The sequence below is a fragment of the Cornus florida genome, unplaced genomic scaffold (assembly GCF_030987335.1).
Source record: "Cornus florida cultivar Cherokee Brave unplaced genomic scaffold, ASM3098733v1 CherokeeBrave_3.0.0_Hap2_Chr06, whole genome shotgun sequence".
Taxonomy (NCBI): Eukaryota; Viridiplantae; Streptophyta; class Magnoliopsida; order Cornales; family Cornaceae; genus Cornus; species Cornus florida.
Genome location: NW_026775576.1, coordinates 89,151,586 through 89,175,740, shown reverse-complemented (window position 1 = coordinate 89,175,740; position 24,155 = coordinate 89,151,586). Strand labels below are relative to the sequence as shown.

The window sequence follows — 24,155 nt, the reverse complement described above, 5'->3', positions numbered from 1 at the left end:
AATAAATAATTTTGTAAAATGATTGAAAAGGACACTATTGAAGGATGCCCCTCTCTTGCAAAAAATACCCCTAAAGTTTCAATCTAGTGCAAATAGATTCCTCTGACAAATTTAAATCTTAAGTTGACTAAATTACCCTTACTGAACCATTTTATAAAATATATAATTTTATAAAATGACCGAAAATGACATTATTGGAGGGCCGACAATGGATAAATAAAGATAAAAATATAAAATAAAAACAAAAGTATAAAAGAAAAGTAAAGATAAAAATAAATATAAAAAAAAAACAAAAATAAAGTGCAAACTAATGAAACAATTTTTTTTTTCAAACTCTGAAAACCAATACACACTGATATTGGAATTTTTTTTTTTGTTTGTTTAATAATGTTGGTATGAAAAATAAATAAAATAAAGAAAAAAAATTAGTAGAAAAGAGTAAATTAGAATCTCAAAAAATTCAAATCCTTATTTTACAAATTCTCAAGGTTTTTTTAAAAAAAAATGTTTAGAGATACATATGGAGGAAAAAGTTTTTTTTAAAACATATATATATAAGGTAATATGCACATAACACTCATATATTATGAAATTAGTAGTATATACATCCCGCATTTTTAGAAGAGTAAAAAGACAAAACGGGTATTACATCACTAATTTTGCTAGATGGAGTATTTTTGCACCATATAAAAAGATTATGTTTATTTTTTATATACTTTTTAAATAAGAGATAAAAGTATTATATGAAATATATTTTAGGAGTGTTTTATGTATCAATCTGATTGGAAACATAAGAGGCCAGGGCTTGGAAAAGCCATTTGGGCCAAGAAGACCAAACAAAATTTACAGATTGAATTTTGATTTTTCTTTATTTTCATGGTAAAAATGTTAAGAGTTAGTGATGGAGTGAGAGTTCATACACATCTAAAAACTGAAAACAATCACTTCAACAGGAAGCTTCGGGCGATTTTGATTGATGGCAATAGTTTTGGCATTATGGTAAAATAAGCCTACTTTTGTCGGCTGTCAATTACACAGTAACAAACAAGATGACAAACTACTTTTTGTAGTATTTTTTTTTTTTGACGGATAAGTCAAACAAAGGGGACAGAGGCATTGATGCGTTTGCATGTGTGTGTACGAAGTATACTACACAAGTCAAACAAAGGGGGCAGACTTATTAATTTATTTATATAAAACAAATTAAGTGAGGGACCCAATGCATTGACGGGGCAATTCCCTTTCGTGAATTTTTTTTTTAAGTAACTAATTTTTATTAATTTAATATTTTTAATTATATATTCGTGAAATATTACTATTGTCTCTTCTGAAAATTACTAAAAATTTTATTATTTTCCTTCTTACTTAATTTTCTAGTATGTCCTGGATCATATTAAGTAATCAATCAATACTCAATGATGGCCGAAGAAGAATTTTAATTTGTTTAGTTGCCATGTGATTACGTTGATAAGAGACAGACTTAAGTAGAAGTGCTGAATTATTTTTTTTTAGTTCTAATTTTTTATTTTTTTTAAATAAATAAAATTATTTAAATGTAAAACTATATACTTGTCCCTATGGAGTTGAAATAAAAAAATCATTGTTGCCTCTTCTCACGCGTGGACTTGTTTGAGTCACCTCGTTAAGACTTAATGCGAAAGTGGAACTCAGTAGTAGGCTGGGTAACTTTGAATACCATGATCTGAAGTGTTTTGATTAACAAATTCATCGGAATTCGTGTTTTCGACTCAATTTGAAGCCTCTACTGAAGACACTTGTTGAGTGCCGGAGATTAAAGCCTCTACTATATACCGATTCGGCCACTCTTCTCTCTCATTAGTACGGTAAAAAAAAAAAATTTGTACTCTCCTTACATGAATTTCTGGATCCATCCGTCCCTAACAGTGCTTACTCGATTTTTTTTTTTTATATATAAACAAATTATTTTTTAACTAAATTTTTAGAAGCTGTAAGCTAAATAAATCGTTTTTTATTTTTGAAAAACATAGAAGTGTTCTTGAAAAGTTTTATCACTTTCTTCTTTCACGTAGTCTTGGTTCAACGCAAGTAAAAATGAAACCAAAGGAGGACAAATGAAAATCAATAATTTTCTCTATTTGCTGGACATTTTATAAAGGTCAATAACCGCCACGTGTTCCTACAAAGATATGTGTGTTTCTTTTTCTAACCAAATGGACCCCAAATTTAAGCAAGTGGGTTGCAAATAAAAAATCCCACTCATCTTGAGTAGAATATCTTTTCGTCTTATTAGCTGTTATTTTTTAATTAATAAAAAATTAAAAATTACCCAATTTAACTCAATAAAGTTTTTCTCTAATTACTTAGAGTTGATTAGATAAATATATTTTAATGATTAAACCAGAAAAGGTAAGAATAATTTATTAGGTGAGAGAAAAAGTATAATTATATATATATTTTTTCTTCTGAAAAGTGAATGAGAATGAAAAGTTCACCGACAATTTGCTAGTTTTTTTTTTTTTTTTTTGGCATCATTTCCATTGTCAAGTTACTTCAAAGTTAAAAGCAATAAAAACCACAAAGGAATAATGATAAAGAATCTTTGAATATTCTGTGTGTCATTACGACATCGTATCAATTGGTATCAATCGGATTTTTTTTAATTTTTTGTGTCTGAAAGTTGTGTTCGACTCTGCTAACTTTCCCTCCTCCCTTCTCTAATAACTAAGTTTTAATCCATAATATTTTTGCCTTGAAAATAAAAATAAATAAATCGATGTCAAATTTTCAACTATTCTACCCAATTATTTATATTAATTTTTAACAAATAAATAATAAAATGATAAATTAATAATAATTATTATTATTATTTATATTCATATTTAAATTAAAACAAACTAAGGAAAACTGGATTTTAGTTACCATATTATTTTATTTTGTATTTTCAATAATAATTATTTATATTTATATATAGAATGTAATTCATTTATCATAACATACTCATATTTTTATTGAAATATTAAATATATATATATATACACACACGTAGTATCTTTTAAGCCCAAGAAGAAACACTGTATAAAAATTGTTATGGAAAAGTAACATATTTTATAGGTCATACGTAATAATTTTTTGATTAATTTACCAGTCCACTTTCATATTTTATGAATATAAACCACTTCAATGCAAATTTATTTTTGTAAAAATCATACATGGTTAGAGTATAAAACTCTATCCAATTCAAAGCTGTATAGATAGTAAAAAATATCCATCAGTGTGAGATTGTTATGTCATATAAAAAATATGATGACTCCAATTTACCTCTTTTCATATTTTTATTGAGATTTTGATAAAAATTATAAGTAATTCTGAATTTATTTTCAAAAAATTTAGATAACGACTTATTGAATATGACAATCCAAATGATTTGTCCCTGCTATTTAATCAATGGGAGTATTTTGAACTTGTGATTATGATCTAGCACAAAGGATTTGAAAGTTTGAAATTAATAATTACTTTGAAAATAAAATAACAATTTTATGCGAGAAAGTAAAACTTTCCTATGTTTTATGTTGGAAGTATTTCTCAAAAATTTATTGGATGGGGAAATTCCACTTTCCTCAAAAATTTTCCTTTTTAGGTATCAAATTCCCAAAAAGTTAAAAAAAGTTTCTATTTGTTTTCCTTTCTACCTAACCCACGTTAAGAACCTTATGTGTGTGTTTGATTTGTTGGAAATTAATTGAAAAAGTGAAGTGAAAAAAAAAAATTAAGTTTTTATCAAAACTACACTTATAAATTCAATACTAAATAATATACATCACAATAAGTATAAAAATAAAATAAATAAATATATATATACACTTATATTTGAAAGTTTTTTTTTTTTTCAATGGTTAGTAATTAGGAGGAAGAAAGGGAAGGGAATCAAACACACGACCTATAGAGTGAGGTAAAGGCCTGGCCCTTTACCGCTCATAAAATAACAAAGGTTTGATAGAAAACTAACATATAATGATTTAATTTTTTCGCGAAACAATTTTTGCGTTTTTTAATGAAGGAAAATTATGATGAAAATCAACATGGGGAATACTATTCGTGCCACTAACCAACTGCTAATTTTTTTTCAAAAAAAAATCATTTCTTTTCCTTTATATATAATTTACATTAACCAAACTAAACCTACAACTTATATTTATTCTTAGAGGGAAAATAAACTAAAAAGGGGGATTTGGATCCTCTAAGTTAAATATTTTCTAAATTATCCTAAGTTGAATTCTCTATAGATTGACATTTGATATTTAAAATCTATATACTGTTTGTGTTAAATCACGTCAACTAATTTAAAGAATGTTTGAAAACTACACGATATTGAGATAAGAAAATTTTATCAAAGTAAAAAAGGGTAGTTTATAAAAAGGGTAATTTAAATGCTAAAATAAGAATTATAATTCAAAGAAATTTAGTAATTACTAATTATGCATACAACAAATACATACAAACCCAAATCCTCTTCCTACACCATTTTTTTTTATTTATTTGTGTAATGATACTTTACAACATTTAGTTCCAAGAGAGAAAAGAAAAGAAATAAAATGATAGTATTAGTTACGAGAGAGAAAAAAGATAAGAAAATTAAAAGATAGCATAGTAGGAGAGAAAAGAAAAAAAATAATAGAAAATAATTAAATTACTATCATACCCTTCTAAATAGATGGGATATTATAACTTTCATAATACCTCATAAAGAATCATGTAACTTTTATGTTATTCAAACTACAAAATAATATTTTTCACAAATTTAAAAATAAAAAATAAAAACGGTTTCATACTAATCAAATGTATATTAAATTTTTTTTTTCTTCGCGGATCTAGAAATTGTCAATAGGGTGAACTAATATTTATTTAGTTGGACTAATACTAATAATATTTTTCTTCTTTTTTTGGGTTGAACTAAAATTGCCTTTCATATATATATATATATATATATATATATATATATTTTTGGGGTGGGCTCAGAACCAGTAGAACCCACCCCTAAAACTGCCCTTAACTCTTAATTTCACTTTATTTACTTTCACCTCCTCACTATCATTTTAAATCACTGTTATGTACATTTTTCTTTAATTTAACCCCCATTATGAGCAGATTACAAATCTATTAACCTTTTTCTTACCCGTGTAAATATATAGTGTACGTGTATATATATATAAAATATAAAATTGTGTTACTACTGTTCTCCGGGACAAGATTGATGCCTGAATTATTCGTGTAAGCATTTCGAAATCAAAGTCATTAGATTTTTTTTTTTAATGCGAATCTATAAAGTGATGATGGGCCCGAAGGAGCCAAAGTTTGGTAAGTCTCACCCTCACACTAATGAACGGTTCACATACTTTTGTCAAATACGAAGTGTTTCAAATTTTTTTTAATAATAATAATAATATAGTAGTCAGTAGTGAGAATTGAAATTCAAGAAATGAAAATATACTTCTGTCATTTCACTCAAAACGTATTTAATAGTAATATAAAAAGAAGAATTCAGTAACCTTTTTTTACTCAATTTTTGTTCCCTTTTTAAATCTGCTCCAAAAACTCCATTGATGAGGGTTTCAGCCATTGTTGATGTGCCAATCAAATTAGATCTATTTACACACAAATATTTACAGCCACATGGTTCTAAGCTATGGAGGGCCACATATGATAGTGATTTTCACCACCCAATAATAAAATTGGACCACATAATATGATAAGTGGTTGATAAATTTTTAATAAGATTGGACCACATAATATGATAAGTGGTTGATAAATTTTTAATGAGATTGGACCACATAATATGATAAGTGGTTGATAAGCAAAAATCGAACTTTTTATAAGGCACAGAATGTGTCCTCGAATATACGATTTCACAAGATCTAATTATTTTGTGAAATATCATACCTACTGACCTTCTAATATATAAGAATGGACCACTCATTATATTAATTCCATATCAATACAACAACAGTGAAATGAAAAGACCTCTCAACATATTGTGTGACGAATCCATGTGTATACTGTCAGATCATTTTTGGAGATGTTCCAAGTCCAAGACCTTTTTTTTTTTTTGAATCTGCGTAGTACTTCTCAAGCAAATCTGATGAACGGTACTACATCGAACTGGTTTTGAAACAGCTACCTTCTATTTTAATTTTTTTTTTCACTCACCCGCACCAAAATCATCTGTGAATATTCAGAAACAACATGGATTCTTGTTTTTCTTCAAAATCATTTCCTTTTTCAGTAGGTTGTTTTTCAAAACATTTCAATAAAACCATCACCAGTCGCTTTGTGAGGTTGATATTAATAGCGAGAAACACAATTAGAACTCTTCTCCTCTTCTTTGTGTATGGAAGTTGTACTGCTGTGATACATGCTTTTTGGATTTTGATTCTTGCAATGTCCAAGTTTTTATTAGAACTTGGATCCTCGAAGTTAAAATTCATCTAAGTTATTCTAAATTAAATTTTCTACAAAATGACATTTGTCATAAAAGTTAAGAAACTGCACCATTTTAAGATGGAAAAGTTTTAAAATACCTTAACCGTTTAAACTTCAGTTTAAATCTAAATCTCTAAATCTTTGGTTGGTAATAACTAGATATATATTTATACAGATTCATATTTATTAAATTAGCTGGAGTTATTTAACATAAGTCATAGATATATAACACATGTTATTTGGTAGAAAATTCAACTTAAGATAATTTAGAGAAATTTTAACTTAGAAGATCTAAGTCTTTTTTGTAATTGGATCTGGATGTCAAACAAAATATATTTATAAGGGCAATAATTGGACTCCACTTGTTTTTTCTTCTAAATAAAATAACAAAATGTCCCTAAACTTATACCCGCCCTTATTTTTTTTAAAGTACAACTTATATTTGGATTTTTTTGGGGAGGGAGTTGTTAAATGAGATACCATTCAACAAAAATATTTTCTTTAAATTTTTTTTATAAAGATAATATTTTCAACTAAGAGAACTATTTTTTTTTTTTTTTCAGAAGAATTTTTTTGACTAAGATATTAAAGATGAGAGAGATGGGGGAGATCATATATCTAGGATAGTTACGTAATTCAAAAATAAATAATTATTTAATTTAGAGGTGAAAAATTAGATTGTATGAAATTCATTTCAAACATTATTCAAACTGACTTCTTATGTATATCGACTCCCTTGTTCGGTTGCAAATTATTGCAAATTTACAACAAGTTGTATTTGAGATATTGCAAATTTGTAATAATTTGCAACCCAACAAAGGAGTCGTTTTTATTCAAATAGGGCCCTTGCAAGTTGCAACACATCAAAGAGCCGTCTTCCGTCTACAGCTACTTTACCGTATTACGGTACAAATTAATAAGTACGAGTACCTTTCAAAAAGTTATTGAATTGTACGATTCACAAGAAAAATTTGCATTTCCCTGCCCCTTCCTTATATTGATTATGAGGAAAAAATGAACTAAAAAGATAATGATGAACAGCGACAGTGGCAGTTTTCAACCACACAATAATATTTTTAGTTCATTTTTTCCTCATAATCAATATAAGGAAGGGGCAGGGAAATGCAAATTTTTCTTGTGAATCGTACAATTCAATAATATTCGTTAAACTTTGACTTTACCCGATAAATATAATTTGAAAGAGTAAATTTGGGTATTTAAATGCTAAAATAAGAATTATAATGAATCGTTTTTCCTATAGTCCAACACGAGGACATCTTATTTTATATTCAAAGAAATTCAGTGAATATGCAGACAACAAATACACACAACCCCAAATCCTCTTCCTACACTTCCACATTTACTTTAAAATTTTATCATGTTTAATTATTAATTTTACAATTACAATGATGAAATTTTACTTATTTTTAAAAATCATGGTCATCACTTCTCAATCGGTTCAATTATTGGATGATAGTTGTATCATCCAACAAATGAAAATGAACAATCATATAATTTTTTTTCTTTAATTTAAAGTTGACAAATAAAGAAAGAAGGTGGCCAATCAATTAACCCACATTCTGTATAAATTATAAATCTATTTCAAATGCATCATCCAACAATTGAAAATGAACAATCACACAAATTTTTTTCTTTAATTTAAAGTTGAAAAATAAAGAAAGAAGGTGGCCAATCAATTAACCTCTATCTCAAATCTGTTAATCTTTTCTTAAATATGTATATAGCGTGTATAATATATATTGCTGTGTTAATCCTGTTCTGTCATGACAAGATTGATGTCTGAATTATTTGTGTAAGTATTTTGAAATCAAAATCTATCAGTGCAATATTTTTTCACAGTATTTAAGGGTGCAAATTTCACCACATTTTTTTTTTTTTTAAATCAAAATGATGAATTCATCAAAATTTACATTGAAGGGTGAAATTAAAAGTATAAAAGATGCTCTTCAAGTCCACACTTGACGTGAGAGGGTTGGAAGGAGACAAAGTTAGAGCGACAGATCAGTACGTTTCGCACTCACATTAATGAACGGTCCCATCTATCACTTAAAATTTCTACGACACAATATATATAATATATGGATAAATATATACAAATTATGGATCAAACTCATTACTTGGGTAAAGTGATTATCTATTCTCCAAACAATTCTTTTATAGATATGTAAATAAATACATATATTTATATTTGTAATTGGAATGTAAATGCACAGAGAACTCTCTACACAATTTAAAATATATTTTTAACTTTATTTATTTATATATTATTATTTTTCCTTGCTATTTTTGTTGATCTATCATATATTTTATGGTTACTTGTAAAATTTGAACACCGACTTGAACAACATACGATATGATATAGACATGATGATATGATAAATTTTTAAAAAAAAAAATAGAACATGAATGGGCTTAGATACGCTAAAAATAATAATGTAATATATTATTGTATAAAAAAAAATGATCATTTTATTCCCATAATCATTAATTTAGAACTTGAGAGTTGAATGTTTGTAATTTTTAAATTATATTTGATTTTTTAATTAATTTATTAAATATTTTAAATTGAATTGAATCTTACTGGTAGTTTACTTAAAAAATAAATTACAAAATCACTCCATTGACTTCTAAAAAAAGTGTTGTTAAAGCATCTGAGTTGTGTTTAATTCAATTCACTCCATCGACTTCTGAAAAACAAGTGTTCTTAAAGCATGTAAGTTGTGTTTAATTAAAAAATAAAATATTTAAATTTAAGAACATCCCGTGTCCAAAGCGCGTCCGAGTCCTGTCCAAATTCCAATGCGACTACGACAGAAGAAGTAGCACGGAAATTGCGGTACCAGGCCCACCAAAGAAAGTGTTTTTCACCGCCGGAAAAATGAGATTAATACGTTTGTATCTAAATTCGATTAGATGATAAGGATGGAGTTTTTCGCAAGGTACGGAATGAGTTGACAAATGGTACGATATTGTAAGGATGGTGTATATAAATATTAAGGAGATGTTCCCAACACCAAGACCACCTTAGCTAAAGCTTCTTCTTTTTATTTTTAAATTTTTTGAACCTGCGGTACCTCTCAGGCAACATCTGATAAACACTACTTACATTCGGACTGGTTTTGAAACACTACCTTCTATTTTGCATTTTCCACTTTCCACTCACCCGCTCCGAAATCCTCCAATTCTTGTGTTTTTCAAAACATTTCCATAAAACCGTCCCCAATCGCTTTGCGAGCTAGGCGAAAATCACGGGTTGCGTGGGATTGCCTGGTTAGTATTCGTTTCTCAATCTCAACTTTCTGTTTTTCATATGCATTTTGGATCTTGCACTTTTCTTTTTTTTTTTTTTTTTTTTTTTCAATGACAAGAAAATCACTCCCTCACACACAACCCCATGTTGGAACAACTCCTGCCTTCATGTTTGTGGATAGGAGATTACACCATTGAGCTATATGTCTTCTAGTTTTTGGACCTCGCACTTAACGGTAAAGTAAACACAACACCATTTTGTCACGAATTTTTATTGATAATATTTGAGTTTATTTGTCATGTTAAATAATATTAACCGATCTATATAATGTCATGTTTAGAGTATCGTAACACTTATATTATATTAAAAGTTTTATGTTTTAAAAATCGTTACAATGATCCGCAAACATAACACTTTCTTTTGTCAATAAAAACGTATGAAGTATCACTTAATTAATTACTACTGCCTTAAACTGAAGTGTAAACATAGCAAAAGTGAAAATCAAATATGACTTCCTATATATATATATATATATATAGAAAACGACTCCTTTGATGGGTTGCAAATTTGCGTTCTGTTTGAGATATTTCTCTCTCTCTATATGGAAAACGACTTGATGGGTTGCAAATTTGCGTTCTGTTTGAGATCTCTCCTCTCTCTCTCTCTCTCTCTCTATATATATATATATATATATCAAATAGAGCCATTGCAACCACCTATCAAAGAGTCGTTTTCCATCTGGAGCAACTTTACCGTATTACGTAAGTACACGAGTACCTTTTAAAGAAGTTATTGAATTGTACGATTTACAAGAAAAAAGTTGCATTTCCCTGCACCTTCCTTATATTGATGAGTAGTGCGCTCGCAATAGCACTCACGCGTATCCTTTTTTAGCCGTAGGATGGGTCCATCTCGAGATTCGAGAACATTAAAGAAACATAACAGGCTCCGTTTCTCTCTCTTCTCGCAACGTTATCGTTCTGTGAACTAGTAGACAAACTTTTTATCTCTCTCCCGACCTTGATTCCCTGAACACGGTTCCTCTTCTCTCTCCTCTGTCGGCAAAACATATTCTCTCTCTTCCACATGTCTTTCATCAAACACACTGCTCTCTCTCTCTCTCTCTTCAGATGACTCACTCTTTATTTCTTTCTATCAACAAATCAACCACTGATTAAGTCTGGGTGGGAAAAAGAGGACGTCGGCGAAGCTGATCGGAAAAGATAATTCTTTAAAAATTGAAGATTGACAGGACCGGCGAGTGAGGATGATCGGGAGACCACGAGTAATGAACGGAACTGAACCGGATAGACGCGGACTAAAACAGCAGCCGCGAAATTTCCAGGCGTGCACTAGATTTTCTCTCTCTGCCCTCATCTCTCTCTGACCCGGTTCCGGTGTTCTTTCTGGTTCTTCAAAGTCAGTTTCGGTCAATCACCTTCAAAAACTCAACCACTAGTTTATTATCATCTGATTTTACTTCAAAAACTCAAAACCACATTATCCCACGCTAATTTCTCGAATGATCTATGTTCTATTTTGGTTAGGGATTTTATTATATTATTTTAATTTTTCTGGATATAATACCTCGAGCAACAGAGAGGAAGGTGATTGAACTTTTGCAGGCTTTGGGTATTGTATTTTTGGGGCCGTTTTCAAGACTCACTTAACAGTGCTCTTCTCTCTCAAGCTACAGACCGCCATTCTGAAAGTTAATTGGCTTACCGATTCATCAAATCCTCGCCGGTAAATCCTTTCTCGCCGGTAAAGTTAATTGGCTCCTTGGCTCTTCTCTTTCAAGCTGCGGGTTCAAATCCTTGCTCGCCGGGGCACAGTTCCGACCACGCCATCGTCTACGACAGTTTCGCGGTCGTGAGTTCGACGTAGAGAGAGAGAGGAGAGAGAAGAAGACCCAGCCCAGAAAAAAAATGAAGCAAAAAGATAATGATGAATAGTGACATCAGTGGCAGTTTTCAACCACACAATAATAGTATTCGTTAAACTTTCACTTTCTCCATTAAATAGAATTTGAAAGAGTATTTAAATGCTAAAATATGAATTATAATGAATCCTTTTACCTAAAGTCTAGCACAAATAGATCATATTTTATATTCAAAGAAATTCAGTGATTATGGATTCAACAAGTACATACAAACCCAAATCCTCTTCCAACAACCTCTCTTCTTCTTTTATTTTTATTTCATTTTTTTTTTTTTTTCAGTTTCTTGATTATTGATACCCCCACCACATTTACTTTAAAATTTTACTATTTTTAATTATTAATTTTACAACTACAATAATGAAATTTTACTTATTTTTACTCAACAACAAAAATAGTAAAAATCATGGTCCTCACTCCTCAATCATTTGAATAATGTTATGTGAGCACGCATAGCATCTAGGTGATATCTCCATCATTCAACAATTGAAAATGAACAATCATAAAATTTCAAAGTTATTCAAACTACATGAAATAATACTTTTTATAATTTTATTTTATTTTTTATTTTTATTTTTTTTACACTAACCAAATATGGAGTACATACTGAAAAATTAAATTTTATTTTTCTCACTTCATTTTTTTTTTTTAGTTTCACTTTCGCCGTTCCATAAAAATTGTCATGATTGAAAAAGCAAGATCCTCAAATATGATATTTTTTATAAGATTAATTATGAGTTACGATTTTTTAAATATGACATTTTTTATGACATAAATGGACAAGATTTTTTATCTCAAATCTATTAACCTTTTCTTACCGTGTTCTCTAATGACAAGATTGACGTGTGAATTATTTGTGTCGGTACTTATTTTGAAATCAAAATCTATCAGTACAATATTTTTCATGGTATTCAAGTGTGCACATTTAACCACGTTTATTTTTATCAAAATGATGAATTCAGCAAAATTTACATTAAATGGTGAAATTAAAAGTACAAAAGATGCTCTTCAAGTCGACGGGAAACAAAAGTCCACACTTTGACGTGAGAGGGTTGGAAGGAGACAAAGTTAGAACCAAAGATCTGTACGTCTCACTCTCACATTAATGAGCGGTCGATATATCACTTAAAATTTCTACGCCACAATTTGTACATAAAAACACACACACACGAAAATAAGATTTTTTTTTTTTTTTCTTTTTCAAACTATGAAAAAATTCTTATCAACAGAATAAGAGATCATTTATACACACAAACAGACACACGAAAATAAGATTTTTTTTTTCTTTTCAAACTAGTGAAAAAATTCTTATCAACAGAATAAGAGATCATATATATATATACTTTATATATATACATATGTATATATATAATGATCATTTTCCTTGCTACTTGTCGTTTGACCCTGTTTTTTTTGCTAGTATTAAAGAAAATCTAACCCATGATACAAACGCAATAATAGATACTACCTCTGTCTCCGTTATTGAAGTAGACATCTAATATAGAATATAGGTAGTAGTAATATAGAGTAAACAATTATCCAGCAAAACGTAATGGAACTTAGAACTAACCTAGATTCAACGTGAACATGTGAATATCGAGTTCAAACTATGATTCGTCTTACCGACCAATATGCGATGTATCTGTTGGTTCGTAATTATTTTTCAATAGTCCGATACTATTATACATTCCTATAAACTGACCGGTTCAGCCGAATGATTATCTATTCTCATCACTTGGGTAAAATGATTATCTATTCTCCAAACAATTCTTTTATATACATGTATATATATACATATATTTATAATTGTAATTGGAAGGTAAATGCATAGAGAATTCTCAACACAATTTAAAATATATTTTTGACTTTATTTATTTATTATTATTTTTTAATTTAGTTGATCCATCTTTAAAAAAAAAAAATAGGACATGAATGGGCATAAATACGTTAAAAATAATAATATAATATATTATTTTATAAAAAAAATTGGTCATTTTATCCACATAATCGTTAATTTAGAACTTAGAGTTGAGTGTTTGTTAATTTTAAATTTTACTGAGTATTTGATTTTTAAATTAATTTATAATATATTTTAATTTCAATTTTACAAAATCACTTCATTATATTTTTAAAGTGTTCTTGAAGAATCTCAGTTGCATTTAATTAAATATATATATATAAAAATTTCAGAACATATATATCCGAACGCGTGAGAGGCCTATTCAATGCTACCACGACACACAGAAGTACTCCATTGTCCAATGGGTTGGAAATTGCTCAACACGAAAATCCTTCGTCTTTTTCTGCCGGTACCAGGCCACCGAATAAAGTGATTTTCACCACCGAATAATAAGATTGTACTATGATATTGATAGGTTAGATCTAATTCGATTAGATAATAATAATAAGTGGTTGATAAATAAAGATGGAGTTTTTAGCAAGGTACGGAATGTGTTGTGTTGGCAAAAACGGAGTATATTGTACGATGGATTTTTTGTATATAAATATTAAGGAGATGTTCCAAGACTAAGACCAAGACGGCAAGACCACCTTAGCTAAAGTTCTTTGTTTTTTTTTGAACCTGCGTACTTCTCAGGCAACATCTGATGAAAAGTACTACATCGGACTGGTTGTGAAACACTACTTTCTGTTTTCATCTTTTCACTCACCCGCACCAAAATCCTCTGCGAATATTCAGAAACAACTTGGATTCTTGTTTTTTCAAAAACATTTCCTTTTTCGGTAAGTTGTTTTTCAAAACATTTCATAAAACCGTCTCCAATCGCTTTGCGAGGTTGGCGAAAATCACGGGTTGCGTGGGTCTGTCTGGTTAGTATTCATTTCTCAATCTTAACTTTCTGCTTTTCATATGCATTTTGGATCTCGCACTATTTTTTTGTTTTGTTTTGTTTTGTTTTGTGTTTTTTTTTTTTTTTCCCCAATGGCAAGGGACACATACTCCTCTTCTTTTTTATTTTTTATTTATTTATTTTTTTTACAATGACAAGAAACACACACTCCTGGATCTCACACTATAAAAGTTTTTATAATTGCATTTTTTTTTCTTCGAATGGTAAAGCAAACACACACCATTTTAGAGTTTCAATCCCTCCTCTTCCCTCCGGAGATATAGATGTTATACCATTAGGCCAAAAACTTTACTGAGTAATGATACTTGGATTTATTTGTCAGGTACAATAATCTGGCTTAATTAATTGTTACTATAAATTGTCTTAAACTGGGTCCTACTATAAACGTACTTGAATGCATTGAAGATTAACATTATTTAACCTGACTATTCACTTTAAAAATCAATTTTAATTATTAATTTATTATTATTTTTTTTTTATCAACTTTCTGTTTTCACTATGCATTTTGGATCTCGCACTATTTTTTGTTTTATTGTTTTTTCTAATGGCAAGAAACACAAACTCACTTGATCTCGCACCATGAAAGTTTTTATAATTGCATTTTTTTTTTCGGAATGATAAAGCAAACACAAACCTTTTTGTCCACGCTCGAGCTCCAACATCTCCTCTCTTCTTTGAGGGTATGTAGGTTATATCTTATGCCAAAAGGCTCCTTATTGAGTAAATGATACTTGGACTTATTTGTCGGTACAATAGTCTGACTTAATTAATTGTTACTATAAGATGTCTTAAACTACATCCAGGCACGGATGTGAGAAGGGCTCAGCGGGGGCATCCACACTCACTAAATTTTTTTATTATTACATTTTTTACCCTTAAATTTATATTTTTTGCATTTATATCCATAAAATTTTGAAATTATTCTAACTAAAATTATTAAAAAATTCCTCTATATAAATTTGTCCCCCCTCATATGAATTCCTAGATCCGTCCCTGACTAGGTCATACTAGAAACGTACTTGAATGCATAGAAGGTTAAGACTATTGAGCTTTACTATTCACTTTGAAAATCAATTTTTATTATTAATATTTTCTTAATTGTTACTCACACTCCTTTTCCAAGAAATTGTTTGCACTAGCAAGTAGTTGAAACTTTAGACCTGTTGCCTTGCCAAGTGACTTACCCATTTGAGCAAACCCTTTGGGGTTAATTATTAATTTATTATGTATTGTTGTTTTGAACATTGCTGTCATTCTCATCATGATCCAAATCTGCAGATTGAAGCATTTGTTGTTGGAAATTGGCTTTCATTAGGATTTAATAAGTAATGCTTATTTGAACTTTGAAATCTTTTGAAGGACACTTAACCCAAAAGTTGTGTAAAACTAAAAAGTAACGGGTTGAGAGGAAAAGCAAAAGAAACAACAGTTCTCCTACAATTCAGGTATGTTGTTGTTACCATCAACTAAGATACTTGAACTGCAGAGACAGAAATCACTAATAGAGACCCAACATTACCTAAAACTACTTTTGTAAGGTTCTTGGACAGAGAGAGAGAGAGAGGACCAATTTGTCTCTTGCAATAGACCACCATTACACAAATTTCATTGATGTTCTATTTCATGTGTTAGATAGTATGCAAATGTGGTTAACTTAACGAATTTTTGTTTATCATTGTACAAAAGAAAGTTTGAGACTTTGAATGCATCATCTCTAACTCGAACTTGTTCGTAGTACATTTACCTCGGTTAGATCTTCTTAATGTAAAATTTTGTTCTTGTGTTACATACAGAGTTTTAAAAGAAAAGAGGGTTAAAGAGAGATGGAGGGCTTATGGACTACGTTTTGTGGCGAATCTTTTTGTTCCCAGAGTAGTGGAAAGCCTTGCCGCACTGATTTTGCATCCCTCTTGGTTCCATCTTCATGTATCAATCATGCTCTGATAGTTAGTTTTGATGTGTTGATTTTAGTCATCTTCTTATTCAATATGATTCAGAACGCACCATCAAAATATGCTTACGTGCCCTTTCGCTTTCGGGGCATGTTAGGGTTTCAGATGATATCTGCCACTTTTAATGGTTTCTTGGGATTGGTATGCTTGTGCTTGGGCATTTGGATGGTAGAAGAGAAGTCGAGGAAAACCCAGACTTTCTTTCCTCTGCATTCGTGGTTAGTAGTTCTGTTTCATGGACTAACATGGTTGTTAGTGAGTTTGACTGTGAGCCTCCGCGGAAAACATTTTTCTAAAACCCCATTACGGCTTTTGTCAATCCTTGCATTCTTTTTTGCTGGAATTGTTTGTGGTTTCTCTCTTTTCGCTGCCATTTTTACCAAAGAAGTGTCAATTAAGATAGCATTAGATGTCCTGTCTTTTGTAGGAGCAATTTTATTGCTGTTATGCACCTATAAGGGCTTAAATTATGAAGAAAGTGGTGACACTTCTAGTGGAAGTGATCTTTATACCCCCTTGAATAGTGAAGTGAATGACAAAACTGATTATGTTGCCTCTGTTACTTCATTTGCCAAAGCTGGCTTTTTCAGTAAAATGTCATTTTGGTGGTTGAATCCTTTGATGAAGAGGGGCCGGGAGAGAACTCTGGAGGATGAAGATATACCCATGTTGCGTGAGGCAGACCGAGCAGAATCATGTTATTCGCAGTTCGTGGAGCAACTGAACAAACAAAAACAAATTGATCCATCATCCCAACCACCAATTTTGAGGACAATAATAATCTGTCACTGGAAAGAGATTTTCATGTCTGGATTCTTTGCGCTGCTAAAGATAATCACTTTATCTGCCGGTCCCCTGCTTCTTAATTCCTTCATTAAGGTTGCTGAAGGTAAAGAAAGTTTTAAATATGAGGGTTATGTATTGGCTATATCACTTTTTTTGTCAAAGAACATAGAATCTGTATCACAAAGGCAGTGGTACTTCCGAAGCAGACTAATCGGTGTAAAAGTGAGGTCTTTGCTCACAGCAGCCATTTATAAGAAGCAATTGAGATTGTCTAATGCTGCCAAGATGACACACTCCGCTGGTGAGATAATGAACTATGTTACGGTGGATGCTTATCGGATTGGAGAGTTCCCTTTCTGGTTTCATCAAACATGGACAACAATCTTCCAGCTCTGCCTCGCACTAGCAATTCTCTCCCACGCAGTAGGTCTTGCAACAATTGCATCCTTGGTTGTGATAGTTCTGTCTGTGCTTTGCAATTCTCCTCTTGCTAAATTACAGCATAGATTCCAGTCTAAGCTCATGGTGGCACAAGACGAGAGGCTGAAGGCCAGTTCAGAGGCTCTTGTGAACATGAAGGTATTGAAACTCTATGCATGGGAAACCCATATCAAGAATGTAATAGAGAAGTTGAGGCAAGTGGAATATAAGTGGTTATCAGCTGTTCAATTCCGTAGATCATACACTAGTTATCTGTTTTGGTCAACCCCTGTGTTGGTCTCTGCAGCCACTTTTGGTGCTTGCTATTTCCTTGGTGTTCCATTAAATGCTAGTAATGTTTTCACATTTGTAGCAACATTACGTCTGGTTCAGGATCCCATTAGAACCATTCCCGATGTTATTGGTGTGGTCATTCAAGCAAAAGTTGCATTTGCAAGGATTGTCAAGTTTCTCGAGGCACCTGAGCTTGAGGTTGCAAATGTCCGGCAAAAATGCAACATAGAAAATAGGAACATCATTATTTCGATAAAATCAGCCAATATTTCATGGGAAGAGAATTCACTGAGGCCCACGCTTAGATACATTGATTTAGAGGTTAGTCCTGGTGAGAAGGTGGCTATATGTGGAGAGGTTGGCTCAGGCAAATCTACCCTTTTAGCCGCAATTCTTGGAGAGATTCCAAATATTCAGGGAACAGTAAGTTCTTACAGCTCATCTTTTATTCTTTTATTGTTATTGCCTTATTTGCATATACATCTTCAGTGTAAAACTGTTTCTTTCATATTTAACACTGCACTTCTAATTTCTATCAGACAATTTGTTTTCTAATATTAGAAACATTTACAAATAGGTGTGATTTGGGTTCCTCTTTCCTGGAACCTACCATTTCACTGATGAGTAACCTTGTTCTCTTTGTTTCATTCTATAGATTCAAGTTTATGGGAGGATTGCCTACGTTTCTCAGTCAGCATGGATCCCAACGGGAACTATACGAGATAACATTCTATTTGGTTCTGCCATGAATGATCAAAGGTTCCAAGAAACGATAGAGAAGTGTTCATTGGTCAAGGACCTCGAGTTGCTACCCCATGGTGATCTCACTGAAATTGGGGAAAGAGGAGTTAATCTGAGTGGTGGTCAGAAGCAGCGAATTCAACTCGCTCGTGCATTGTATCAAGATGCTGATATTTATCTCTTGGATGATCCATTTAGTGCTGTGGATGCACATACTGCCTCTAGCCTATTTAATGTCAGTACTTTTTACTATAGTCGTCCAATTTCTTAATTTTAATCATAGTTCAAGCATGCTCATAGCTCAAGCATGCTTAAATTCTGGCAGGAATATGTTATGGGGGCTCTTTCTGTGAAGACAGTCTTGCTCGTGACCCACCAAGTTGATTTCCTTCCTGCGTTTGACTCTGTTTTGGTGAGTTTAATTTCTGTTTATGCTATCTTTGACCTCAAGTTTCCAAATAACCTGTGTTGCATTCCTTGTTCTTTGGTAGGCTACTATATTTCTAAGCTGATTTATATGTATTTCTTAGTTAAACATGGTACGGACTAGAACCAGGTGGGTTTTATAATGGTTCGTTTGGTTTTTCTAAATTATTTGGCACCAGTGTATCACTTTCTGATTATCATCCAATCAGAAGGCCGTGGCCTAAGTAGGAAATATCAATATATACTTGAGCAAATACCTCTAATTAATTTTGTCAATTACCAAATTCTAAAATGTTGTAGACTTTGAGAAAATACCTCAAATTTATTTTGTTAACCACCAATTCCTGAAACGATACTTAAATACAGTTTCTGTGATTGTCACTAGTTTCGTTTACAAGCAATCATTTGTAATAAGATTAATGTTCTTGGCAGTTGATGTCAGATGGGGAAATCAAAGGTGGAGCTCCTTACCATCAATTACTGGCCTCAAGCCAAGAATTTCAGGACCTTGTCAATGCACATAAAGAGACTGCTGGTTCTGGTTCTGAAAGGCTAGCAGAGGTTCCTTCTCCACTTAGAAGTGAACCTTCTACCAGAGAGATCAGTAAGACTCTTATCGAGAAAAAATCTAAAGCATCTGGAGGTGATCAGTTGATTAAGCAAGAAGAGAAAGAAATAGGAGACACAGGTTTTAAGCCATACATACAGTATCTGAAACAGAACAAAGGCTACTTGTACTTCGGTTTGGCAGCTTTATGCAACATTACCTTTGTAACTGGTCTGATATTACAAAACTCTTGGATGGCTGCTAATGTTGAAAATCCTGATGTTAGCACGTCGCGATTGATTGTGGTTTACTTGTTGATTGGGATTACCTCAACATTCTTTTTGCTCTTCAGATCTCTTCTTTCAGTTGCATTGGGTATGCAATCGTCAAAATCATTATTTTCGCATCTATTAAACTCCCTTTTCCGGGCACCCATGTCTTTCTACGACTCGACACCTTTGGGAAGGATACTGAGTCGGGTAAGTGTTCAAACGCAACACCTTTGGCTGCTATAGATTTCAATTTCATGAAGCTAACCTTTGCTGCATTTTTTTGCATATACAGGTCTCATCTGATTTGAGTATTGTTGATCTTGATCTTCCATTTAGTTTCATCTTCACCGTTGGCACTACCACAAATGCTTATGCTAGTCTTGGAGTACTAGCCGTTGTTACCTGGCAAGTCTTGTTTGTCTCTGTCCCAATGGTCTATCTGGCGATTCGCTTACAGGTAATGATTCCACGAGAAGTTCTATGATGGATGTAGAAGTCACTTACATCCAAAATTAATCAGTAAGGAGCAATTGGCAAAAAATATGAAGTGAAATTAGATTTGTGTTCATCAATCTAAATTTAAAAAGAAATTGGGAAGTATTGTAACATAGATGGCGCCGCCAGAAATTTTAATATAAAATTTGAGTGGGAGAAGGCATTGCACATGCAGGGAGGAACAATAAAAGAGAGGAGTTATGCTTGTTCTATGAAAATTGAAATAATTTGGATTGCATATAGTTTTGAAGTACATACAATTATAATATTTTGGAGTAATTCATTGTTACTAAATTATATGCGATAAACTTGTGTGGCATGTGCTCTAAGAAAAATGTTTTTTTTTTTTTTTGTAAAGTAATCTTGTTTGTATGCTTCCTTTTCTGGTTGGTGCGTATTCCCTCTTTTCCCTGAATGTTTATGAAGGTGTCTGGTCCTAGTTCCCGTGCAGAGGAATGCTTTCCTGCTTTCTGTATTTCCTGTATACCTTTGGGTAGAAGAAACTGACAAATCTTATAAACAGGGATACTACTTTGCCTCTGCAAAAGAGTTTATGCGGATCAATGGCACAACCAAGTCTCTTGTGGCAAACCACCTTGCTGAATCTGTAGCAGGAGCCATGACAATAAGAGCTTTTGAGGAGGAAGACCGATTCTTCACAACGAATCTTCACCTCATTGACACAAATGCCAGTCCATTTTTCCACAGTTTTTCAGCAAACGAGTGGCTGATCCAACGGCTGGAAGCACTTAGTGCCACTGTTCTCTCCTCGTCAGCACTTTGCATGGTTTTGCTTCCTCCTGGAACGTTCAGCTCTGGTGGGTATTTATCTATTTGTTTTTTTGTGAGGAGTTATTAGTGAGAGTTTTACATCCAAAATTTCTCACGACTGCCTCTTATGTTATTACAGGATTTATCGGAATGGCCCTGTCCTATGGCCTTTCATTAAACATGTCCCTCGTTAACTCCATTCAAAACCAGTGCACTCTGGCAAATTACATCATTTCTGTAGAAAGACTTAACCAATACATGCATATACCAAGTGAAGCTCCTGAAGTGATAGAAGACAACCGTCCCCCAGTCAATTGGCCATCCTTGGGTAAAGTGGAGATTCAAGATTTGCAGGTAAATTTTGTGTGCATTAATTTTTATAACAATGAAGGCTAGCGTACTGAGAAGCTTTGATTTTCGAGACAGATTAGATATAGGCCCGAGGCACCACTCGTTCTTCGTGGGATCAGTTGCACATTTGAAGGAGGGCATAAGATCGGTATTGTTGGCAGGACTGGGAGTGGGAAGACTACTCTCATAGGTGCTTTATTTCGTCTGGTGGAGCCGGCAGGAGGGAAAATTGTAGTAGATGGAATTAACATCTGTACAATAGGACTTCATGATTTGAGGTCACGTTTAGGGATCATACCACAAGATCCTATTCTTTTCAATGGAACTGTGAGATATAATTTGGATCCCTTGTCTCAACATAAAGACCTTGAAATATGGGAGGTAAATGGTTCAATATTTTTCGTGTGTGCTTGCTGTTAGTATTAGTATGGATATACAGGCTGTTGAACAATTGTTGTATACTAGAATGTTAATGTACTTTTTGGTTCTGAAAGGTTCTTGGGAAGTGTCAGCTTAAAGAGGCTATTCAGGAGAAAAAGGAGGGTCTAGATGCCTTAGGTAAGATTTTCAACATGTTGATTATGCCAGTGAACACAATTTTTATCTTTTTACAGAAATGATCGGTGGTAACTAACCTCATTGTCATTTCAGTTGCAGATGATGGATCTAACTGGAGCATGGGGCAGCGGCAATTATTTTGCTTGGGCCGTGCTCTGTTGAGAAGAAGTAAAGTGTTGGTGCTGGATGAAGCTACGGCGTCAATTGACAATGCTACTGATATGATTTTGCAAAAAACTATCAGGACGGAATTTGCTGATTGCACTGTGATTACAGTGGCACATAGAATCCCGACCGTGATGGATTGCACGATGGTTCTTGCCATCAGTGATGGTGAGTTTCATTTTAACCACCCTTAATTACCTGAATGATAGGTGTTCCTTTTTATCTATTTACAATGAAATTTAGGAATTCTGAAGTAGATGGTTTGGACCTTATTGCAGGAAGAATAGTAGAGTACGATAAACCAACAGAGTTGATGAAGAGAGAAGATTCTCTATTCAGGCAACTTGTGAAGGAATACTGGTCCCATTATCACTCTGCAGAATCAATTTGAATCTTAGCTTGAATGTCCTAGCTTATTACTTGTATTCTGCCACTATCTTGTTAAGTTCATCTTCCACATTGTTGATCAGACAGCCCACTGGCATAAAATTCTTAGTGTAATATAAGAAGTAGAATTGCTATAATTATGTAATTGGGTCGGGCTTTGTATTTTTGTTGGGTCTGTTTGGGATGTTGTCTTTTGGGCTTTGTGGTGACCCTTAATCTGGTTGGTGATATTCATGGTATTACTAGTGTTGTAGGTGTTTGATAATTTTTTGGTGCATCTTTAATACTAGAGGTGGAGTTGGGTTCTTTAATGCATTTTATAAAAATAAAAATAATAATAATTTGCAATTGGATGTAAATGGAATTCATTGGAATGTGAACAAAATGAAATTTAAATGACTATCGGTCCTCACTCCTCCGACGTTCAATAATGCAGGCATGATAAATTGGGTTCAGAGAATTGAATTCTTCTATTGAGCCATCAAAAGTTGTAGATATATATATATATATATATATTTATGGACTGTCTGTGATTCAAGTTTAATAGGTTGAGGCCTGGACTGTCTGTGATTCAAGTTTATGGACAAATAAGTCTACTTTTTTCAGCTGTCAATTTACACAGTAACAAACAACATGACAAAATCAACTACTTTACAGGCCACACATGTGGCACATTTAAGAACACACACACACACACACAATATATGTGTGTGTGTATTATTACAAATTACATTGCAGACTTTGCAAGTCAAACAAATGGGGTCTACAGGCATTATACATAATACATGGCTGCGTTTTGAGCTCAACTCACACCAGTCCTCATTAATATAGATATATATATATATATATATAATGTTGAGTATTGATTGATTACCCATTAGGTGGCCGAACAAGAATTTTAATTTGTTTAGTTGTCATGTGATTACCATGGCATAAGAATTTTTGTTATGTGATATGTGCATTTTATATTGTTGAAATATTTATACGACACATTTAATTTGAGGATGTTATATTCATGCGTTCGATAAATTTTGAAGTATTAGTCTCTACATCTACTAATACAACTTTTAACATTTCTTGAAAGTTCAATCACTTTATACTTTTTTTTATATTTTTAAGAGAAAAAGGAAGGACAATGAAAATCAACAATTTTTTTTTTTAAGAACAAGACTTGTCTATAATGACAAATATATAAATAATATTTTTTTTAGTCAACTTCTCTAATTTTTTCATTTATTACATTTTAAATTTTATAATTACAAATTATTTGTGCAGATTGTACCATAAATTGAAATGATCTACTCTTGAGTGAGTAGACAAATCTTGTCTTTTTTTAATTATTATTTAATTGACATTATAAAAAGGTCAAATGATTGCCTCGTGTCTCATTAAAGCTTATGGTAACCTAAGTGACAAGTCTAAGCTAGTGGGCTGAAAGAAAGAATCCACTC

General features: G+C 32.0%; 1 protein-coding gene across 1 annotated transcript; it reads left to right on the top strand.

The window, feature by feature from the left end:
- Positions 1-9,440: 9,440 nt before the first annotated feature.
- LOC132312714 (ABC transporter C family member 10-like) lies at positions 9,441-23,015 on the top strand. The gene is made up of 13 exons (XM_059811188.1): positions 9,441-9,750; positions 15,899-15,984; positions 16,333-18,414; positions 18,647-18,967; positions 19,058-19,144; positions 19,591-20,184; positions 20,270-20,434; positions 20,996-21,290; positions 21,383-21,597; positions 21,670-21,975; positions 22,089-22,152; positions 22,246-22,485; positions 22,596-23,015. The coding sequence occupies exons 3-13, from the start codon at positions 16,363-16,365 to the stop codon at positions 22,706-22,708; spliced, it is 4,452 nt and encodes a 1,483-aa protein (XP_059667171.1). The 5' UTR covers positions 9,441-9,750; positions 15,899-15,984; positions 16,333-16,362; the 3' UTR covers positions 22,709-23,015.
- Positions 23,016-24,155: the final 1,140 nt, after the last annotated feature.